Source organism: Notechis scutatus, chromosome 14, assembly GCF_049901735.1.
Source record: "Notechis scutatus isolate UNSWTSFEM ecotype Mainland chromosome 14, rNotScu1.2, whole genome shotgun sequence".
NCBI classification, from domain to species: domain Eukaryota; kingdom Metazoa; phylum Chordata; class Lepidosauria; order Squamata; family Elapidae; genus Notechis; species Notechis scutatus.
Genome location: NC_142022.1, coordinates 4,594,399 through 4,616,865, shown reverse-complemented (window position 1 = coordinate 4,616,865; position 22,467 = coordinate 4,594,399). Strand labels below are relative to the sequence as shown.

At 45.4% G+C, this 22,467-nt stretch overlaps 2 protein-coding genes across 2 annotated transcripts; both read right to left on the bottom strand.

The window, feature by feature from the left end:
* Nucleotides 1–105: 105 nt before the first annotated feature.
* TSGA10IP (testis specific 10 interacting protein) lies at nt 106–14,542 on the bottom strand. Its single transcript, XM_026689061.2, has 9 exons — nt 14,407–14,542; nt 13,349–13,592; nt 10,460–10,617; nt 8,394–9,112; nt 6,738–6,954; nt 4,625–4,792; nt 2,784–2,883; nt 1,580–1,704; nt 106–257 (listed from the first exon to the last, which is right to left on the bottom strand). The coding sequence occupies exons 2-9, from the start codon at nt 13,496–13,498 to the stop codon at nt 212–214; spliced, it is 1,683 nt and encodes a 560-aa protein (XP_026544846.2). The 5' UTR covers nt 13,499–13,592; nt 14,407–14,542; the 3' UTR covers nt 106–211.
* A 98-nt stretch (nt 14,543–14,640) lies between these two features.
* On the bottom strand, nt 14,641–20,621 carry ZDHHC24 (zDHHC palmitoyltransferase 24). Its single transcript, XM_026689058.2, has 4 exons — nt 20,329–20,621; nt 18,607–18,884; nt 17,462–17,774; nt 14,641–16,188 (listed from the first exon to the last, which is right to left on the bottom strand). Exons 1-3 carry the CDS (start codon nt 20,574–20,576, stop codon nt 17,464–17,466), a joined length of 837 nt encoding a protein of 278 aa, XP_026544843.1. The 5' UTR covers nt 20,577–20,621; the 3' UTR covers nt 14,641–16,188; nt 17,462–17,463.
* Between the last annotated feature and the right edge of the window lie 1,846 nt (nt 20,622–22,467).

Here is a 22,467-nt window from a genome sequence, read left to right as displayed (position 1 = left end):
AATGAGGGATGCAGCTGCTGGCAGCCTGTCCGCAGGCTTAGCAATGCTGCTCCCCACCAGGTTGCAGGGATACGCACGAGTGAACAAAGGCAGGCTGGGTTCCTCTGCTTCTCAACATTAGATTTATTTTTGGATGGTCTGGGATTACAGATCCGGGAGGCAAGGGGAGCTGCTGGTCCAAATGGCTTCCTCTATCCATTCTATCTTCCTCTCAGATGGAGTTTTGGAACTCTTCTAAGGACTCGGTACTCTGATACCTGGAAACACAAATGTCACCAGTTAGAGCCCCCAGGTTATTAGAGAAAGGAGGGCCTAAGTCCAATGGTTGATTCGGGATTGAAAGCTTTAGTGTGGCAGTCAAAGAGTTAGGGGCATGATCGCTAGGGGAAAAACACACCTTTCCTTGGCTCCATGAGTAGGAACTGAGTTTGATCAATGCTATGTAGGAATGACCTTGGGAGACCGGAAGGAGAGCCACAGACTGAACATCCTGTCTGCTTCCCTTTTCTCTTTGTGGGCCAAGATACCTTTTACATGGTAAAAAGGTGAAAAGTTAAATGGTATCTAGGCCCATGGAAGGAAAAAGGGTGTGGGAAGTATTTCAGAAGGGACCCTCTATAGTTTTCCCGAGGTCTCCTAACTTGGCAACTTTAAGACTTGTGGACTTCAGCTCCCAGAATTCCCTAGCCAGCCATGCTGGTTTGTGAAATCTGGGCGCTGAAGTCCACATATCTTTGCAATGTTAAGGTTAGGGAATGGGGTTTTAAAGGATTCCAGGCAACAACCTGTAGATTCCTGCATTCCTTTTTTAAAAAGCTGAGCGCTTTGAAGCACATATATAAACAAATACCGCAAGAACATGAGAAAAGTTGCCAGATTTAGGGACTTCCGGTTGACATCGCAACGGAACCAGAAGCAGAGAACAGAGTCCTCTGTTCCTGCACTGGCTTCTCTGTGTTTGTGGGCTCCGGAGAGAGCTGAAAACTGCCCTGAAGGGGTGGTGAAGCCAATGAGAGGTGCTCCGTGAGGTCCTGGGAGAGAACGCAACTCCCCTGTGGAAATCAGAGCCTTCTCCTTCTATGCCACAATGGAGGGAAAGACGCTGGTCAAAATGGCCGCCACAAAGTTGGGACAGCCGTGGCCGTTTAAGTGCTGTGCAGGAGCAGAGATAGTGAATGGCGTCTGAAACAGGGTGAGAAGAATCTTTTCTAACTAAACTCAACCCCAAAAGCCTATCTAAAAAGGGGAACTCACTGTTATTTTTGAAGCAGTGGTACAAGCAGAAAAAAACGTTAAGATTGGGGGGGGGAGGAAAAGGCAAATATTCAGAAATATGGAAAACTAAAACTTTAAAATGGACAGGTACTTTATTGGAAAGGCATTTTGAAAAAGAAAAGTTGCCAGGTTTGGAGACCCCTGCCTTAGAATAAAAGGAAAAGGGTGGACAAATACTTTCAGCCTTGCCAGTCCCTGTTCCTTAACCTTACAATAAAGATAGAGCAAGTTCTCCTGGTTGGGTTTTTGTTGTCTGGACTACCTCGCAGGGCTGTACCCCGCCCCTCCATTCTAGCAGCCTTACATGTCTTGGATGCCATATTTGCCTAAAGACTGCCGAGCAGCATGCTTCCATAGCATCTCTTCGTCGATGCCCAGGGCGGCCAACACTTTGGAGAAACGGCGCTCAACTGCCTGGCGGGCATTTGTCTGGAGAAGAAGAAGAAGAAAAAAAAGAGAGAGGGTTGGATGGATGTGTGAACCCAAGGCAGCAGCGTTACCAAAAAAACTGAGCAGAACTCCATGTTAATAGCATGGCCAGATGATCTTTTAGAAGCCGCTTTCGCAAGCTTGAAAGCACATAGGGAGCACTCTTCCAAAATGGCTTGCAAAGGGTTGCAGCAACATTGCAGTGGCTGCCAGAGGTGAGCAACCTGGTTGAGAACTGAGTGTGATGTGTGAACCCAGATAGGGAGTCTGTCTGAGCTTGGCTGATTTTCTTGCAGAGAAAATTCCCAACTAGGGAACATCATCAGTGTTAGAAGGGAATGGAGTTTGGGGGAGGAGGAGGAGGAGGAGGAGGAGGAGGAGGAGGAGGAGGAGGAGGAGGAGGAGGAGGAGGAGGAGGAGAATGACGACTGTGGTCTCCTTGGTGATTTCTGAGCTTGGCCATTTTCTTGCAAATGTTTTATGATCCAACTAGGTAACATCAGCAGTATTTGAAGAGAATGGAGTCAAGAGGAGGAGGAGGAGGAGGAGGAGGAGGAGGAGGAGGAGGAGGAGGAGGGGGGGAGGACCACTGTGGTGTCTTTGGTGATCTCTGAGCTTGGTTGTTTTCCTGAAGACGTTCCATGACCCAACCAGGTAACATCATCAGTGCTAAAACGGAGTGGGATTTACTTTCTATTTATACACGGTGGCTTGCCCTGTCAATTTTGGTGGAAATGCTGTTTTCTTCTACCCAGAAGAACCTACCTAGAAGAAAACAACATGCCCGTCAACACTGGCAAAGCAAGCTATTGTATATAAAAACAGGGAGTAAACCCCTCACTCCTTCGCACTGATGGCGTTACCCAGTCAGATAATGAAACGTCTGCAGGAAAACTAACAAGCTCAGAGAACACCCACGGCCCCGCAGTTCACAATCCCGAGCTACAAAAATTCTCTTCTACTGGTACAGATCCTCCCTGGACTGTCACCTTGAGAGGGTTTTGCTCAGTGAAGTAGGGCTGAAGAGGGTATATAACTCCACTGCTGGCACCCACAAAATCTGGTCCTGAACCACACACCTGCATGACTCTCTCAAACAGATACGGGCGGCTCTCTACACGATCCTGGATCTCCCGCAGCTGGATCATGTATTCCTCCATGCGCTGTTTCTCTTGCCTCCTACATGGAAAGAATGGTCTGAAAAGGTTTTGCATGCAGCATCAAGCCAGGAGCAGTGAGATGTTTGCATCCCAGCCACATTAATCTAGATCCAATTATTCATTTAGTAGCTCGATACCCGTGCTTTGCTACGATACTATCGGGTAAGTTTTTGGGGAGGAAAATAAGGAAAAGAACATTCTGCCTCTGCCTACCAACATCCATCGGTATTAATCTGGCTAGCGTCCTGTCAGTGTGTGAGAGAGTTGAGGGCTGCTTGGAAACTGAAGCAGTATTTGCTGTGTGATCAAGAAGGAGACAGCAAGGAGCCCGGGTGTGGCTTAGCTCAACTGTTCTGTACTAAAGCTGCTTGGTTGCTGTGAAACTAAAACTGCAACTCCTCTCCTCTGCTTGTGTTTTGTATTTGGAAGAGATTTCTTTTCAGGTGGGGAGGGGGAGTAGAACTCTTTAGCATCAGAGCGTGTTGTTGTTGTTATTATTATTATTATTATTATTATTATTATTATTATTATTATTATTATTATTATTATTAATAATAATAATAATAATAATAATAATAATAATAATAATAATAATAATAATAATAATAATAATAATAATAATAATAATATAGGAAATACTAATGCTCTGATGGTCATTTTGAAAAATCCTTTCTTAGTGAGCACCTAGAAGCCAAGAGGAACCTACGTGCCAGATTTCAAGTTTGTAGGCTTTATGGTTCTGGAGATTTTGTGATGATGCGTGAGTGGTATTTCACTTTTATATATATATATATATATAGATAGATAGATTAAGCATCCAGGAGCAACTTCATCAATTAACTGGGTTTGGTTGCTTTAAACAAGGAGATAAAGAAAAGAAAAAAAGTCGTGAGAATGCAGGATAAGCGGCCTCGGCCTATAAATTTAATAAATAACTCTAAAGTCGTATTTTGTGAAATGTGTGGCTGTCTAAATCCGATAGATAAATAAATAAATACAGGTTGGGTATAGAGGTGAATCGTGTGGTCATTAAGCAAATCCAGCTTTTCCAATTATCGAAGCTGGCTGGGAAGGACACAAAGAGTGTTCTCATGACCCTGGAATGTTGCCGCCATCGAAAATACATGCCGGTTGCCAAGCGCCTGGCCATGAGGATGCTGTGACGGTTATAAGTACGAGGAATGGTATGGCTACTTTTTGAGTGCCGTTGTAATTTTTGTTAAACAAATGTTAACAAATGGCTTATGTCAAGGGCTACCTAATGCCCTAAGACTAAGGCAAGAGGTTAAGTCAAGGGCTACCTATAAGTACATAACATCAACTGCCACTAAACCATGGCTTACTCAACAAAACTTACAAATGTTATTTATAAATTTTATTGCAAGCTGCTCAGAGTTTTGTACGCGAGACAGGAGGCTATATAAATCCAGTAAATTAATAAACATTTTAAAAATATGTTTTTGTCTTCAGGGTGATGTATGAGCTGCCAATCCAGGTTACAAGAGAATAATTTCTCTGCCAGACTAAGTTTCTTTCTTTCTTTCCTTAACTTTACAAAGCTATTCCTATAGGTTTTTGGCAAACAGCTGGACACTTTTATTTTGGATCTGAACTAATTTTTCAACTTCTCATCCTAGCTTCCCTGCTGGGATCTCCTGGTGTCTCCCATCCTGGTACATAAATAAGTATCTTGATTCAGTAAGTGGTGCAACTCAAGATGGCCTTGGAGATGGGGGTGGGGTGGGAGTGGAGATACTCACCTGAGTTCTTCCCTCCTTCTCTGGACTGATGTGGAAGAGTATCCTTTATTCCTGTAAGTAGCCAAGCATTTGGCCACTTCCCGCTGCATGTGCTGCGCCTTCAATCTGCGCAGCTCAGCCCGGTGTTTCTCCTGCTGCTCTCGACGTTCCCATTCCATCAAAAGCAATCTAGACAAAGAATTGGAGTTGAGGCCATGAGGCAATGCTCCAAGAATGGAACAAAGACAGGAGATGCTGGCACAGGTTGTCCTCGACTTACGACAATTCACTTTGCAAGCGAGATGGTTTGGTCTCGTGGTTAAGGCACTAGACTACACAGTGGGAGACCGTGAATTCAAGTCCCACTTTAGCCATGAAAGCCAGCTGGGAAATTTTGGACCAATCCTCAGGTGACTGTGAGTTCTAGTTTGCTTTAGCCATGAAAGCCAGCTGATTCATCTAACGATTGTGTCATAAAATGGGGCTTAACAAATGTCTCGCTTAGCAACAGAAATGCTGGGCTTAATTGTGGTTGTAAGTTGAGGACTACTTATTATAGCTAACTATTACCCAGCCAGTGCCTGAGTTTGCCAAACAAGCTGACTCGTGATTCACTAAAGCGGGGTCTCTTGGGTTAACCCAACTGCTGAAGTTTGTTCAATCATTTGAACTGCAAGGCAAAAATCTTTATTTTAGTTTTTCGGTTCCAGGTAGAAACAATTTCTACCTAAGTTCTTCAGCTGACAAGTTGGCAAGTTTGTAATTTGGATGTATTTTTATTCGTCTGATATACCCCAATGATTGAGGGCGAAGGTTCGTTCTCCGAGCGCGTGGGTTGCTTTCCAAACGTTTCATTACCAGGCTAGGTAATGTCTTCAGCGGAGTTTAGGGGGTGTCAGTGTCGGTGTTTTTCTGTTTATAAGGGTTTCGGATGTGGGTGTGTCAAGTGATGTGAGGGGGTCAGCTGAGAGTCATCAGTGAGTCTTGTGATGGATCCTAAAGTCCGCTGAAGATGTTGCCTAGCCTGCTAACGAAACTCTCGGAAACCAACCAATGTTGGGATTCAAAATATTTTTACCACCAGTTCTGTGGGCATGGCTTGGTGGGCATGGTGTGGCTTGGTGGGCGTGGCTTGGTGGGCGTGGCAGGGGAAAGATATTGCAAAATTCCCGTTCCCTCCCCACCCCACTAACCTGCTTTCCAGTTCCTCTGTGCAGGGCAACCAAAGAAGACCCAGCCGATCAGCTGGGACTCAATGGGAGGCAGAGAATAGATGGGGGCGGGGCCAGTCAGAGGTGGGATTCGCTGGTTCTCCAAACTACTCAAAATGTTATGCCCCTGTTAGAATCTGACTCCGAGGGAGAGGAGGAATAGCTGACAGGGAGTGGGAGTGTGGCTCCGGAGATTGTGGAGGAAACTGGGGAAGGGCACAGGCCAGCTGGGCATTCAGAGGAAGACCCAGGCCCATCCCCTCTTCATCCTAGGCACGCAGGGAGGAGTGGATAAGGGAGAAATGTGAATGGCATGGTCTAAAGGGGAGGAAAGGGCCTTGATCCCTTTCATGGGCTGCAGCTGTGAGGACTGTTTAAAAGGACAAACTGCGCATGACCCAGTGCTGGAAGCAAAGTGTGAAAATATTTCTAGTCTGTCAGTTCTTATCTGAGTTCTGGCGTCCTTCCCAGTGTGTGTATTTCGATATCTGTGGACATCTTCAAGTCCTTATCCTGGTTTGTCTCATTAATTCTTCAGTGTGGTTTGTGTTTTTTTTTTCTATTTATAATTTATATGAATTTTGAGTTTGAACAGAAATTCTTCCTTTTCACAACTGTTTGTGGGGGAGCTTTTTCTCCAGTCAATGATAATTGGACCTTTCAAGCCAAGTTGAAGGAATTAAAGGGACTTCACCTGTTTTTGTGACTTTGTTGTTTTTGTATCCCATCCTGGGTCATCACACAAAATTTCTGCTACTGATTCTCCAGAACTGGTCAGAACCGGCTGAATACCACCTCTGAAACCAACCCACAAGCTCGGAGAACAAACCTTCGCCCTCATCCTACACCCGAGCTATAAAAATTCACCACTATTGAAACCCCCAGAATTTGGGGGAGACACTGAAAGCAACCTGCACGCATACCTGTTAGCTTCCTGCCTTTTATCAGATGTCTTGGTGGGCATCACTTGAGCACCCAATGACGGTTCAAAATCAGGACAAGACTGAGCCCTCCAGTGTAGGCTCCAAAGTCGCCGGAGGTTTTGAAATAAATCTTCCTGGTCTTTCTTTTCCTCGATTTCCGAAAGAGGCTGAGAACTACTGGAATGAAGGTGGAACGGCTTGCAGACGGTCAGTTTTCCTGGAAAGGTTAGGGAAAACAAACGTACAGGCAGTCCTCGACGTACAACAGCTCACTTAGCGACTGTTTGACGTTACAACGGCACGGAAGAAAGTGGCTTATGGCCGTTTTTCACACTTAACGTAGAATAATGCAGCATTCTCCCTGGTCCTGTGATCAGAATCCGGTCGCTTGACCATTGGCATGTATTTAGGACGATTGCAATGTCCCGGGGGTCACGGGATCACCACTTGTAAACTTCCCAGCTGACTCCTGACAAACAAGGTGAATGGGGGAAAGCCAGATTCACTCAACGACCCTACGAGTTGCTTAACAACTGAACCAATTCACTTAATGGCAGCAAAAAAAGGTTGTAAAATGGGGCACAACCCATTTAACAACAATTGTCTTGCTTAGCAGTGGGAATTTGGGGTTCAGTTGTGCCCCGAAGTCGAGGGCTATTTGTACACTAGGAGTCCTGGTGGTGCAGTGGTTTGAATGCAGTATTGCAGGGTAAACTCTGCCCACTGCCAGCAGTTTGATCCTCAAAGGCTCGATGTTGACTCAGCCTTCCAAGGTCAGTAAAATGAGGACCCAGATTGTTGGGGGCCATAGGCTGACTCTGTAAACCGCTTTAGAGAGGGCTGGAAAGCACCACGAAGCAGTATATAACGGTACACTGCACGAACCAGAAAGAGGGCTGAGAAAATACAGTATCTACAGACCCTTTACATGCTGGACGTAAACTGTTTCAACTTCTCCCCTCTGGATGCTACTATAGGGCATTGCATGCCAAAACAATTAGACAATTTCTCCCCAGTGCCATTATTCTGCTAAACACCTAATTCCCATCGCACTGTCTTAGGCTTAAAGATATTTACCCATGTAGTAGGGCTGTACTGATATTATAGCAATAGCACTCAGACTTATATACCACTTCACAGTGCTTTCCAGCCCTCTCTAAGCAGTTTACAGAGTCAGCCTATGGCCCCCAACAATCTAGGCCCTCATATCACCTTGAGCCTGGTGATATTCGAACTGCCAAATTGCAGACAGCCAGCAGTCAGCAGAAGTAGCCTGCAGTACTGAATTCTAACCACTGCACCAACATGGCTCATTTTCCTTCTCATCTTTCTTATCTTCTCATATCTTCTCATCTTTCCTACTACTTTCTCCTATTGGTATCTATGATTTATCACTTGTTGTTATATCCTATATTTAATTATTATAATTATGATCTATATGGTACATGACCTATCACTGTGTTGTTTGTATGTACACCGAGCGCGAAACAAATTCTTTGTGTATCCAATCACACTTGGTCGATAAATAATGTCCTGACTTCTGTCACTCTTCTAAGTCTACTGCTATCGTTCACCTGGCTGCTGGTCTCCCTTCTCCACACCTGCTGTGGCCCTCATAAACCCGCCTGCCTGTCACTGAGGCTCTCCTGCACCCACCTTGCTCTTTCTTCTGCTCCAGCTGTTCTCGGAAGCGCTTTTGCAGATGCTTGAAGTTGGGCACCTTCTGATTAATGACCGGTTTGAAGGTCAGCTCCTCCTTGGGAGTTGGGCCGCGATTCTTGGATTTTCTTTTCTTCTTTTGAAGGCCAGGCTCTTCGGGCTCTGTGGCTAAGCAGAGCATCTCTGCCCTGAGTTTTTCTTCCAACTCCTCGAGCGAGAGTTGTTTTTCTCGCGAGACACGCTGCCCGCCTTCCAGGTTCAGGAGCTGCTGGGTGAGGTGCAACCAATGGCGACGTTCCTGGCGCAGCTGTCTCTTCCGGGCTTCCGAGCGAGCCTCCATCTTCCAGAAGAGGGGCAGGAGAGAGCTTCTAGGAACCAAGCCCATATGCGGCAAGTACCTCTGGGGTCTGCTGCAAGGGACCTCAGGAGTTCTGGAAGACTTGTGGACTCCCAAGCAGTGGCTTTCTTTGGGAGCTGGGGAGCCCAAGATGGTGTCAGGGTTGTAAGGGGCCTCCCGGGCTGGGGCAGTCGCAGCTCGTGGCAAGGTCGGCTTCTTGGTCTTATCCAAAACCTGGTCTTGGCAGATGGTCTCGCCTTGGATGGAAAAACTCTCCCACATCCAGTGAAAGGGGAAGGAACCTTGGCGAGGGGATATTTTGGGGTTTTCGGGAGGCGAAGGTTCACTGGTCTGCTCCTGAGGGGCAGGCTCCAGCTGCCTGGGAGGGGGGAAGTGGAGCTAAAATCAGACCCAGATCCTCCACACTGGCCGTGTACCTCACAGGGTAAACCAGATAAGAAACAAACAGGGAAGCTAATTCTACTGTATTAACTACGTTGACAGAATCTTGCAAGTCTGAAAGTACAAGTCTCCCACCGACTCCTTTACAGCCTGAGAAACTAGGGAGAGTGCCTTCTGAGTCTGTTGCCCTGCCTGTTACACAGTTGAGAGCTTTGGTGTCTCTTATCTGACCGTTCCTGGGCAGGGTCTCTTTGCCCTCTTTCCCAAAGTCTTTCCCACATACCTGCACATGCTGAACTCTTTCTCTAGATCTAGATTTTCTCCCCACTCCCTTTACAGCCTGAGAAACTAGGGAGGGTCCCATCCAACCTCTTTTTACATCCATTATGCAGCCGAGGGCTATGCTCTCTCTTATCTGCCTTTCTGCCAAGGTCTTTCCCACATACCATACCCACCATCTCCTTGACGGACTGAGAAACTAGGGAGAGTCTGTTCTGAGCCTCTTGTCCTACCAGTTGAGCGTTATACTGCCTCTTATCTGACCATTCCTGGGCAGTGTCTCTTTGCTTCCTCTCCCAAGGTGTTCCCCATATATCGTTGCACAGTCTAATAAGGTTGAACTCTTTCCATAGATCTAGATTCTCCTCCCTATCCCTTTACAGCCTGAGAAACTAGAGAGGGTCCCTTCTGAACCTCTTGCCCTGTCTGCTACATAGCTGAGAGCTTTGCTCTCTTTTCTGACCATTACTGGACAGGTCTCTTCACTCCAACTCCCAAGGTCTTCGCACATATCATTACACATACTTTCTCACATTCTTGTCCATAGATCTATATTCTCCCTACCCCTTTACAGCCTGAGAAACTAGGGATAGTCCCTCCTGAGACTCCTTCTCAATCCACTGTGCAGTTGAGGGCTATGCTGCCTCTTAGCTGACCGCTCCTAAGTAGTGTTTCTTTGCTCTGTCTCCCAGGGTCTTTTAAAGATACCTGCACACAGTCTGAACCTTCCACAGATCTAGATTCTGCCCCCCTCCCTTACAGTCTGAGAAACTAGGGAGGGTTCCTTATTGAGCTTCTTTACCCATCCATCATGCAGCTGAAGGCTATGCTGTCTCTTATCTGTTCTCTTCCCAGTATCTTCCCCATATACACATTACACAGACCTGTGTAATGTGAGCCTTTTTTCACAGATCTACACAACCTGCCTGGCAACTGGCTTTAAATCTCTGAAGGACCCACAATCCTATGGTCACGGATAGCAACTTAATTTCAAAAAGGGGCCTTGCCCAGGATTAAAACCAGAGAAAGCCTTCGTCAAACTCACTTGTTTACGTCTTGATCGGGGTCAACATCTGAGGCTTCGCTGACATCAGGGATGGCTTGTTCGGATTCCCAGCAGCCCTTGAAGAAAGGACGAAGGCCTTTTTTCTTGGTGCGTTTCATACAGATAAGCAGTCCATCGCCAGCATCCAGGTAGTCCTCCTAAGGAAAGAAAAAAATGCTGTTCCTCTTAAGCCATTTTTTAGCTGGAATACTGCATCCAGTTTTGGTCACCATACTACAAAAAAGAGGTTGAGACTTGGGAAAAAGTGCAGAAGAGAGCAACTAAGACGATTAAAGTGCCTGGAGACTAAAACATATGAAGAAGAGTTGCAGGAATTGGGTTTGGCTATTCAAGAGAAAAGAAGGACCAGGGGAGACACGATAGCAGTATTCCAGTATCTGAGCGGCTGCCCCATAGAGGAGGAGGTCAACTTATTTTCCAAGGCATCTGAAGGCAAGACAAGAAACAACGGATGGAAACTAATCAAGGAGAGAAGCAACCTGGAATTAAAGGAGAAACTTCCTAACAGTGAGAACAATTAACCAGTGGAACTGCTTGCCACCAGAAGTTGTGGGTGCTTCATCACCGGAGGTTTTTAAGGAGAGACTGGACAGTCACCTATCTGGAATGGAATAGGTTCTCCTGCTTGAGTAGGTGGTTAGATTAGGATACCTCCAGGGTCCCTTCCAGCTCTATTCTGATTATCAATTTTACCTCTATGGGTGGTCCTTGACTTACAACTACAAGAGAGACCAGAAAATTTGCTGTTAAGTGGTGCCATCATTCAATGAGGCACTATGTGACCGCATTCAATTTTAGGACCTTTTTTGACAATCACCATGGTTGTTAAGTGAGACATCACATGATGGTGACCTGCAACCTTCCCTGCCGGTTTCACCATTGACCTGCTTCTCACACCAGCTGGGAAGGTCTCAGAGTGACTTCAGGATGCTGCAACTTGGTGCTGCCAAGTGAGACATTTGTTAAGTGAGTTTTGCCCCATTTTATGACTTTTCTAGTCACAGTGGTTAAACGAATCCCTGCAGTTGTTAAGTTGGCAACACGGTTGTTAAGTGAATCTAGTTTTCCCTGTTGACTTTGCTTGTCAGGTCGCTAGAGGGGATGACATGATCTTGGGACACAGCAACGGTCGTAAGTATGAACCAGTTGCCACAGCTTCCAAATGTAAATCATGTGACCATGAGGATGCTGTAATGGTCATCAGTGTGAAATACGGTCCTAAGTCACTTTTTTCAGTGCTACTGAAACTTCAAACGGTCACTAAACGAACCGTTGTATGTCGGGGACTGCCTGTAGTTAGGATAGAAATTGAAGGAATGAACACAGACATTAACCAGATCAACTATCTAAAATACTTTTATAATTGGTCTACTAATCAGGATAATGCTTGATAACAGATAATAATCAGAGTTGAAAGGGACCTTGTAGGTCATCTAGTCCAACCCCCTGCCCAAGCGGGAGACCCTACAACATTTCTGACAAATGGCAGTCCAATCTCTTCTTGAAAATCTCAAGTGATGACGCTCCCGCAACTTCCGAAGGCAAGCTGTCCCATTGGTTGATTGTTCTCACTGTCAGTTTCTCCTTATTTCCAGGTTAAATCTCTCCTTGTTCAGTTTCCATCCATTATTGGATGGCCTTTGGGTGCTTTGGAAAATAGCTTGACTCCCTCCTCCTCTCTGTGGCAGCCCCTCAAATACTTAAAACACTGCTATCCTGGTCCTTCTCTTCACTAGACTCGCCAGGCCCAGTTCCTGCAACTGTCCTTCATGTTTTAGTCTCCAGTCCCCTCATCTTCCTGGTTGCTCTTCTCTGCACTTTTTCTAGAATCTCTTGAGATCAGTGTGTCTCTATTAAAGAGTCTTATATTTTAATGAAAAGCTTCTGTAAAATGCATTAAGGGCACTTGATGGACAACAAATGGCACGGCTGCTTTAATTAAAGAAAAGAACATATCCATCTTTGTTTTGACTTGAGAACCGTTTCTGGACTCTGTGTTCGAGACAGAAAAACAATGAACTCTTGATGTTAACATTTGCTGATGAATGGCTTGTTGCTATAGAAATTCAGTATTTGTTTAAATTGGTAAAAATGCGGGGGCTGCAATTTTATTCTGTATTTTAATCCGCTGAAAGAGGTTGGGAGTTAATGTTGTTGCTTTTTCTTTCCCTACACCTACACCTTTCTTCCCCTTTTTCATTTTCCCCTTCATACTTATTTTTATTTGTATCTTATGATTTTTTAATTATTTGTTTCACGTTTATGCTGCCCAGAGTCACCAGGGGATAATTTTATGACAATTTTAATAAGATTCTTAATGGAGAAAAAAAAGCAAAAGAGGGAACTTGACGGCTCTCAATGGAGATGCTTAGGAAGATATAACAGAATAGTGGAGTTGGAAGGGGCCTTGGTGGTCTTCTAGTCTAACCCCATGCTCAAACAGCAGACCTTATACCATTCCAGACAAGTGGCTGTCCAGTCTCTTCTTAAGGGACTGAACAGCCTCTCATGGCTGCTCTGGCTATTCCTTGCCCTCACTAAAGCTTAATCTTCGTTGCTAGTGTCAGGCATAAAGAAACAGGACCACAGGTTAAGTTACAGTTATGATTTATTGCTCAAGCCCATAGGTATAAGAATCTAGTCAAATAATGTTAGTACTAAAGCGGTGCTAGATAAGGAACAATGGAATTGGATTTAGACTGTGGAAACAAAACGATTCTAGGCTGATGACTTGCTTTACTCCACCACCCGCTTTGGCTCTGCCTGCTTTTCTCCTCCAGCTGGTTAGTTAAGACGAATTAGTGTTTTCTGCAGTGGATGAACCCATAACCCATGTCAATGGTGTGGTGCCAGGCCAACCCAAGCTACCTGTTGTGATGGGGTATTTTCTGAAAGCAGACCCAAAAGTCGGACCTGCCCCTTTGGTTCATAGATGGTGCCAGGGGTCCGGGTGATGGGATCCACCGAGGGCTTGATACAGGCATTGGTCAGCAGAGACTGTCGATGAGGGTTCAACATGGTGCCCACGACAACATGGAAGAGTCCTGGCTACTCTCTGGTTACCGAAGCAACTGGTCCTCTTTCAGAACAAGCCTAGCCAAAGCAGAGGGTTCTGGAATAAAGGCAAGACACAGGACAGGCTGGACGTTGGCATGGAAACACCACTGCTAAGATTTGAAATCTAGCTGGGCCTTATACCTCAGATCTATGTCAGTGTTGAATTCAGCCCCAGAAAAGAAAGAAATATATTATTTGTATGAAGTGTTTCAACAGTCCCTTCATAGAAGCTGAAGCCAAAGGAGACTCAAATAGAAGTTTTAGCTCAGTGGGATATTTGGTGTGGTTAAGTGATAAGTCCTTCTCTAATCCAGTGTTGCTGGGGTTAATTTAAACCTGTGTGGACTTCAACTCCCACAATTCCCCAGCCAGCATGGCTGTTGGCGTCTACCCAGATTTAAGTTGGTGAAGTAGAGAAGCACTGCTCTAATCAGCAAACAAAGCCCCTCTTATGGAGAGTTTTAAAAAGTTAATAGATAAAAATAAAACAACAAATTTGACTCTTAGATCTAAACAAAACAGTCTTATTCTTGTCTAACCTAGGTCTGCTACATCTGGGTTTCAAAACTACAAACCAAGTGTACGTCTCAAAGATACAGAAAATTCTATGTTGCCCTCTCGATTCCTAAAGTCTAATGATGGTCATAATTATGAAAGCTGGATCTTGAAAAAGAGGATTTAAAATTTGGGCACACAGCTGGCAGCATTTTCCATGAACCAGAATACTAGTATTTGCTTTTGGTTCTGAGTTGATAGGCAATTTATTTTCAAAATCAGCAGGGACAAAGCATGATTGTTAAAATGTGGGAAAAAGAGATGGTATGGCTAAAGGCTGCAAATTTGAGACCTCTAACCCAGCAGTCCCTCACCTTTTTGGCACCAGTGACCAGTTTCGTGGAAGACAATTTTTCCATGGACCTGGAGGGGATGGTTTTGGTTTTGCTTCCTTGCCCACCACTTACATCCAGTTGTGCAGCCCAGTTCCTAACAGGCCATGGATTGGAACTGTACTAGTCCATACCCCAGGGGTTGAGGACCCCTGCTCTAATCAACCAACTACAATGCAAATTAAAACAATACAAAGAGATCACAAAAGGATGTCATTACTATTTAATTTTCCCCCATTTATTTCTTTAAACTTCTCTTCTCAAGAAGTTACATGAAATGTTAAAACAGAAAAATAGTCATTTGCTTCACGCTTCCTTGTACAATTAATGAAAAATATAATTTTAACCCTTTATCCAAGGCCAACGTAATTCAACGTTACTAAGCAGGCAGACATCTGGCATGCACAGTGCTGCTTTTGAGTTTCTTCAGTTTGTTCACAACAACCAAGGGCCAGGGCATTACCTTGATATTAAAATTAACCCCACTGATGATAATCTGCACTGGCCTGAAGAAATGGGAAGATATTTTATTTTTTGGGTTGAAAAGTTTACAGTGCAATCAGTGCTCAGTTAAATAAGGCCACTTGTATAAATGCTTTATTTCTTTATTTAGGAAATTTATTTGCCACCCATCTTGTATTCAACAACTCTGAGCAGCTTACAGCATAAAAACATTAAAGCATTAAAAAAATATTATTACAACAATCATAGAATGCAGTGGATAAAATCTAACAAAAAGAAGAAAAAAAATACAGCAAATGTTGGGTTCCCCCATGCCCACACGTTTTGTGCGTCTCTCACAGTGCAAATCATATCTATGGGGATTTTGTGATTTTGGATATGAAAAGAGAAGGAAGACAGACATTAAGGTGGACAATATTGGGTGGAACAGTGCCAAATGTGGAAAAGGAACAGGCAGAATGACAACAGGTAAAAAAATTTAACCATCTGCCTGACACAGTATCTCCCAACCTTGGTGACTTTAAGATGGGTGGACTTCAACTCCAAGAATTCCCCAGGTAAGATATTTTAAGAGGGGTGAATTTCACCTCCCAGAATTCCAGCATGATTTAATTTTGGAAGTTGAAACCCATTCCCTCTTAAAGAATAGCTGGCTGGGGAATTCTGGGAGTTGAAGTCCACTTGTCTTAAAGTTGTCACAGTTGAGAAACACTGCCCTAATATTTCACAACATAAGGTTTGTTGACTTCTGCATGATCTTATGGCTCAGGAAAAAAACAACCAGCCTCATAATTGCTTCAAGGAGAGGAAAAAACAGAGATGCAAAGCATTATAAACTTGGATTTTGGTCCCTGAATCCATTTCTAGCCAGTGTTTTTCTTTTGGTTTTAGCTTCACATTTTTCCCAAGCTGGGAAAAGAAGGGGTGTGCAATTTTTCAGAGCAGTAGATATAAGAGGGAGAAAAAAAAATACACAGACAATATATAATGTACTTTGGACCAGGAGAAAGATGGTTCAGTATTAACCATTGCATTTAGACCAATTTAGCTGAGCACAAGTGTCCCCCTCTCTTGCCCCCGTTAGCAATTTTCTCCTTTCCAGATCACTGGAACGAAAGCACTGCAAGCCCCACGGTGGGGGGAAGCAACCGATCACCACCGTTCCAAGATCAAAAGTGCTTTTAGCTTTCAATGATGTAAGACAAAACCTTCAGAATTTTCGTCCAAGTTGTCTGCTTTTGAATGAAGAGCACCATCGCTGAAAGGAACTCAACTTTCCTCATAACTACAGATGGGGAAATTCTGGAAGAGAGTGAATCCGTCATAAGCAAACTTGAACACAAATAGTCCTCCACTTACAACCAGTTGTTTGGTGACTGTTTGAAGTTGCAACAGCAGGGAGAAACATGACTTATGATAATGACCATCATAGCATCCCCACGGTCCTGCCCCCAATCTTTTGGGCAACAGGGACCAACTCCATGGAGAGACTTTTTCCATGGACCGGAGGGGGTGTGGTGTTGCAGTCCTGTGTCAAGTCAGCAGACCAGAGGTTGGGGACCCCTGATCTACAATGATTGTAGTGCCCTTGGGTCATGTGATTGGCATTTGAGACCTTCCCAGCCAGATTCCAACAAGCAAAGCCAGATCTGCTTAATGACCATGTGATTCACTTAACAACTACAATGATTTGCTTAACTGGGGCCAAAAAGGTTGTAAAATCATGTGCAACTCACTTAACAACCATTTTGCTTAGCAATGTCAATTCTGGTTCCAATTGTGGTTGTAAGTCAAGGACTACTAATAATGTGGTGCAATTCAACATTTCAAAATGTTCTGCAGATCTATAATGTATAATATCTATATAGTACTATAATACTATAGGTAGTCCTCAAATTACAACCACAATTGAGCCCAAAAATTTTTGTTGCTAAGCAAGACAGCTGTTAAATGATTTCCCCATTTTTTGACCTTTCTTGTCATAGTTCTTAAATGAATCATTGCAGCTATTAAGTAGTAACAACAGAAATAGGACTTAAGACTTACCCATATGCGGAAAGAAACAACACCAATCCAACAGACAACAACAACGCCCACTCCCCCCCCCCCCCCCCCCCCCCCCCCACCACCACAACCTCCAGAACCGGGCTGCGCGGCGGGCGGAGTGCCAGGGCGGGGAAGAGCGAGGCTGCGCCTGGGCGGCGGGCGGCGGGATAAGCGAGCCGGGGATCCAAGGGCGCGGCCACACCCGCAGTGGATAACCGGCCCCTACCACCCCACTGGAGGCAGAGCGCATCGCCCGGTATATACTGCTTCACAGTGCTTTACAGCCCTAAGAAGTTTACAGACTCAGCATCTTGCCCCCAACAATCCAGGTCCTCATTTTACCAACCTCAGAAAGATGGAAGGATGAGTTAAACCCTGAGCCAGTAAGACTCGAATTTATTTATGATTAAATTTGTTTGCTGTCCATCTTGCCACAGGGCGACTCTGCACTTTTTGTTTTAACAAATCACTTTGACATATTTTTTTGATTGCCACACACTGCCTAATTGTTTAAAATCCCAGAACTCACCTTTAGTAGCTACGTGTTTGGGAGAGCACTTCTGTTTTCAGAGCGCTAGTTTGGAAAGTGATTCCATCTCCTGGCAAAGGGGAAGTGATGAAAGGCGTGAGGAAGGCCAGCAGCCACCGGTTTCCCATGATTTGTTGAAGGTTGTTTTGCCAACCCAAGTGGTACTGGCGATTTCCTTCGAACCATTCTTTGGTGGTCTGTCCGCGCAGGGCCAGCAAGCTGTGGAACAGCAGGAAACTGATGCAGAACAAGAAGCCCACAACACAGATGTCGGTCACAAAAGCGTAGACAAAGGTCACGAAACTGACTTGCCCTGCAAGAGAAGGAAGGTGAAGTGTAAGTATAGCTGCTCCATCTAGAGCAGGCATGTCCAACTCTGGCAACTTTAAGACTTGTGGACTTCAACTCCCAGACTTCTCCAGCCAACCATGATTAAGACAAGACCCCACCTGCCCTCGTGTGCGTTCTTGCTCCTTTCCTACCCATCTTTTCATTGTAAGTTATTATTATTGTTTTGTTTTACAGGTAATCCTCGACTTATGAGCACATTTGAGCCAAAGATGCTAAGTGAAACAATTGTTAAGTGATCATTGAACCCCACTTTGCATGGTCAGCTGCATCTCCAGGGCGTAGGCCCGCGGCTTGCATGACTTTGTTGATGGCATCTTGCCCGTTTTGGACGCCCGCAAAGTCTAGTTGGTAGGCAGTCTTAGCTACAGTGGAAGGTCCTGCTCTCTGGACTGAGCTGGCTTTCTCTCGTCTCTCATCTTCTCTATAAAATGTTGTCAAATGGTGTCATTTGTGATGTGGTCAAGAAGGGAGATGCCTGATGTCCAACAAAGCATTCTCAATTCCATGGCATGGAGATAGTTTTCGGTTCTTTTCTTGCTGCCCAACATTCAGTGCCATACAGTGCAACAGGGCGGATGGTGGTCTTGTAAATCTTAGATTTAAGACAGGTTGGCATTCGTGTGTCACATAGCATACCAGTGAGTTCTCACCGAGGCATCCAGGCTGCATTCACCCTTGTTCGCACCTCGCCATTGATGATGCCATTGCCTTGAAGATGAGATCCCAGATACCGAAAAATGTCCACCGTCTTCTTTTAAATAAACAAATGAATAAAAGCTCTCGCTTGTTCTTACCCATCAGGAGCATCAGCCAAGGCAGCAACAGCAGGAGGATTGTGTAGGCAAGGCCACCTTCCTCAAGCAGCATCCAAACCATGTGAGCGTTGAGCAAACTGCTGTACAGCAAGGCAACCGTCCCGTATAGCAGCAGGCCGAGGAAGTAACGGTAGTTCTGATAGCCCAAACACTGGCCAAGTAGCAGGCAATGGTGATCTCGTCGCAGGACACAAACGTTGCAGGTAAAGCAGTGGCTGCAGCGGGGTGGCACGTGGGTCTGGCAGGCATAGCAGTAGCTGGAAGGAGACAAAAGAATAAGCATTAGGAGAGGGTGGAAAAATAGATGGAACTGACTGGGTGTCTTATAGCAAGCACCAGGAGACACGTGAGTTCTAGTCCTGCTTGAAAGCTGTCTGAGTGACTTTTGGCTAATCACTAGGAGACAGTGAGTTCTAGTTCCACCTTAGACTTCAACTGAGTTCTAGTTTTGTCCTACCTTAGACATGAAAGCCATCTGAGTGACTGTCTCCTGGTCAATCACCAGGAGACAGTGAGATTTAGTCCCGCCTTGGGCATGGAAGTCAGATGAGTGACTTTGGGTCATTTACCAGGAGACGTTGAATTCTAGTTCTACATTAAGCAATAAAGCCTGCTGGGTGACTTTAGACTAGAGTATGTCTCTCAGCCCAACCAACTTAAAGAATTGTTGTTGTGTGGAAAATTGGAAGGAGCATTAAATATGTTGAGTTGTTTATAAAAAAAATAAAGGTAGGATATAAACAAATAAGCCAATAAAGCCTTATTGATGCAGCCCAGGGAGTACATTTGTCTTCCTTTAGGATTCCAAATCCTTCTTGAAATTTTTTTTTGAGGTGGTTGGACCTATAGAAGATCCCACCTCACTCTGGCACATCCTGCTCCTTCTTCCCAATCTTCTAATTATAATTTGTATTTTTATTTGAAATATTTTATGATACTGTTGCTTTTATATATTGTACGCCGCCCGGCGTCACCTTGCAACAAGGGCAGCAAACAAATTTAATAGATACATACACGAGGCAGTCACTAGAGGGCAGCAAAGAACAGCCCCATGTCTCTTTGGTGCCATCCAGTGGTCTGTCTGAAGTTTGCAGTCCACAAATACTATTATATGCCTGATGAATTATTTGATATTTATCTTGCCCTTCATCATTTTATAAGTAACTTAAAGAGGCAGACATACTTAATACTCCTTCTTCCTGCTATTTTCCCCACAACAACCCTGCAAGGTAGACTGAGCTGATAGAAAATAATGCCTCTTCCTTCCATTATTCTTTCTTTCCTTTACACTTTTAGTCAATCCCCAGCTGGCTTCCTCCTTGAGCAGGGACCACATAAAACTAGGAACCACGAGGGCTTAAGTTCAACAAACTTAAAAGGTTGAATCATTTGCTTTAAAGCTCCTCCACCATGTTGGGAAAGGCTGATATTCTCCCAAACGTTTTCCCTTTTTTCTGAAGTTTTGAAAAAGAAGCCCAACGAGAAAAAAGCGTGTTTCTAAGCATGTGCCTCCTTGCCTCTAAAAGAAACTGTTTCATCTCCATTTTCCTCTCAGAGATCTAATTCCGTCATTACTGAAGTAGTCTCCCCCCCTCTCCCCAACACTCCAAGCGGGGCCTTTTTTTCCCGCCACTTTTAGAAGCCCCTCCCTCGACCACTTTCCCATTGGTCCCCGCGGCGTCGGTAACCTCGCCCACTCACTCCCATCCTTGCCCCGCCCCCGCCAGCATGACGCCGCGCGTGCTTGGCGAAGCCATGATGAATCGGCGGGCGTTTTCCAGTGCGCTCGTCAACAGGAAAAGCAGCGAGGCGATGGGCCAGAACGGGAACGGGTCTCCGGGAGGACGGAATCGCAGCAGCACCACCAGCACCTCCGCGACCAGCGCGGTCGCCAACACCGCCCCGATGCAGACGGGCAACACCCGCCGGTCCCAATCGCTGCCTGCCATGGCGGCGCGTGCGCGGCCCACGCGCTTCGCCTCTCTTCCGGCTTCGCTTCGGCCGCCCCTTTCCCGCTCAAACCGTTGAGCCAATCGGCGGCTGCAGCCGCCCCTGCTAAGCCCGCCTTTCTAACTGAAAGGCGCGACTCCTATCCAATCGGCGTTCGGGTTTTGAATCTTTCCCTGTTTACCTCAACAATTTGTCTCCCTGACAAGCGTGTCAGAGGTGCCATTGTACACCACCACCACCAAAAAAATGCAACAATTACGTTCAAACGATAAATACAGGTAGTTCTCGAGTTGCAACAGTTCGTTTATTGACTGAGGCTTACAAGGGCACTGAAAAAAGTGACATGACCATGTTTCACGCTTAACGACTGTTGCGGCCATGGTCACATGATTTGCATTTGGATGCTTGACAAGTGACTCACATTTATGATGGTTGCAACGTCCCGGGGTCACATGATCCCCTTTTGCGTCCTTTTGACAAACCAAGTCAATGGGGAAACCAGATTCACTTCTCCTGGGATTTCCTTTATCTATTGTCTTAAGAATTTTTGAATTGTTTATTGGCCAAGTGTGATTAGACACAAGGAATTTGTCTCTGGTGCATAAGCTTTCAGTGTGCATACAACAATTGTGATAGATCAGTTTGACTCAGCCTTCCATCCTTCCAAGGTCGGTAAAATGAGGCCCCAGATTGTTGGGGGTAATAGGTTGACTTTGTAAACTGCTTAGAGAGGGCTATATAAGTCTAAGTGCTATTGCTATCATCATAGTCATTGTCAAAATACATTCGTCATAAAACATTAAATACAAACACTTAGTGATAGTCCTGGATACTAAATAAACCATTGACATAAATCATACTGAGATACTAAGTAAACAATATAAATTGTAAGATACAAACAATGAAGTTATAGTCATAAGAAGATAAGGAGATAGGTTATTAGGGAAGGTGAGAATAATGATGGTAATATTGCCTTTTTAGATAATTTGACAGTGTTGTGGGAATTACGTTGTTTTCATAAACGGCCTTATTTTTTCACCAAAATCTTTTGGGGGTGACCCCCTTCATCCCTCGGGTGGCGGGCCGGCCGATGGAGACCTTCCCCCCGTTTTCCCTTCTCCTGCGCGGGGCGTTACCGCGCGGGCGGCGCCCACGCCGTCGGGCTCCTCTGCAACGGCCCTGAGGACGCTCTAGGCCCCGTGGCCCTTCCCTTTCTTAGTAAGTGATTTTAAAACTCTCATTTCGGGCCGTGCGAGCTGAGCGGCGAGCGCGGGTGCCTGGTTCGCCCCCCGCGCCAAGTACCTCCGCAGCCCCATTCCCCCATTTCGCATGTTTAATATGGGCCTAATTTGGGGAGGGCTTTGATTTTATGCCAATAAATCATGCTGGGGCTTCCTATTGGTGGAGGCCGTATTGTTGGAGAAACAGGTAGTTGTTTAGGTGATGGCATGGGGAAAAACTAGTTCTGACGTGCAGTGCCTATATAGCAGTGATCCCCAACCTTTTTATGCGCGGCCGGTACGGCGTCAGCTGGGTGCCGCCATCTTTTGATGAAAAAGTGCTTCTGGTAACCTCACGGAAGCACTCATCAAAAGGGCGCCTCGTGAGCTTTTCCGGGTAGAAATGGCTTCCGGAAAAGCTCACGTTCTTTTGATGAAAAGTGCTTCGGTGAGCTTCTACCGGAAAAGCTCACCGGAAGCACTCATCAAATCGCACCAACACGCCCCGGTAGGAGTGTTCCACGGACCGGTGCCGGTCTGCGGACGTGGTTGGGACCCCTGCTATATAGCATCAAGGACGCTTCCCTCAACCTCCCCACCCCATAATTGCTTTTTCCTTAGTCCATCCTCACTCATCCGCACCCCCAAGCCTGAATCAGGTGAATCTTGG

What these genes read in the sequence shown, in the direction of transcription:
- TSGA10IP (XM_026689061.2), bottom strand. Translation starts at nt 13,498, where the DNA reads ATGTTGAACCCTCATCGACAGTCTCTGCTGACCAATGCCTGTATCAAG. An exon ending in GGAGCAGAAGAAAGAGCAAG is followed by an intron (nt 6,955 to 8,393) that starts GTGGGTGCAGGA and finishes TAACCTTTCCAG; the next exon opens with GAAAACTGACCGTCTGCAAG. An exon ending in TGTTTGAGAGAGTCATGCAG is followed by an intron (nt 1,705 to 2,783) that starts GTGTGTGGTTCA and finishes CTTCTTCTCCAG; the next exon opens with ACAAATGCCCGCCAGGCAGT.
- ZDHHC24 (XM_026689058.2), bottom strand. Translation starts at nt 20,576, where the DNA reads ATGGCAGGCAGCGATTGGGACCGGCGGGTGTTGCCCGTCTGCATCGGG. An exon ending in GGGGCGGGGCAAGGATGGGA is followed by an intron (nt 18,885 to 20,328) that starts GTGAGTGGGCGA and finishes GTCTCCTTCCAG; the next exon opens with CTACTGCTATGCCTGCCAGA. An exon ending in TTGGCTGATGCTCCTGATGG is followed by an intron (nt 17,775 to 18,606) that starts GTAAGAACAAGC and finishes CTTCTCTTGCAG; the next exon opens with GGCAAGTCAGTTTCGTGACC.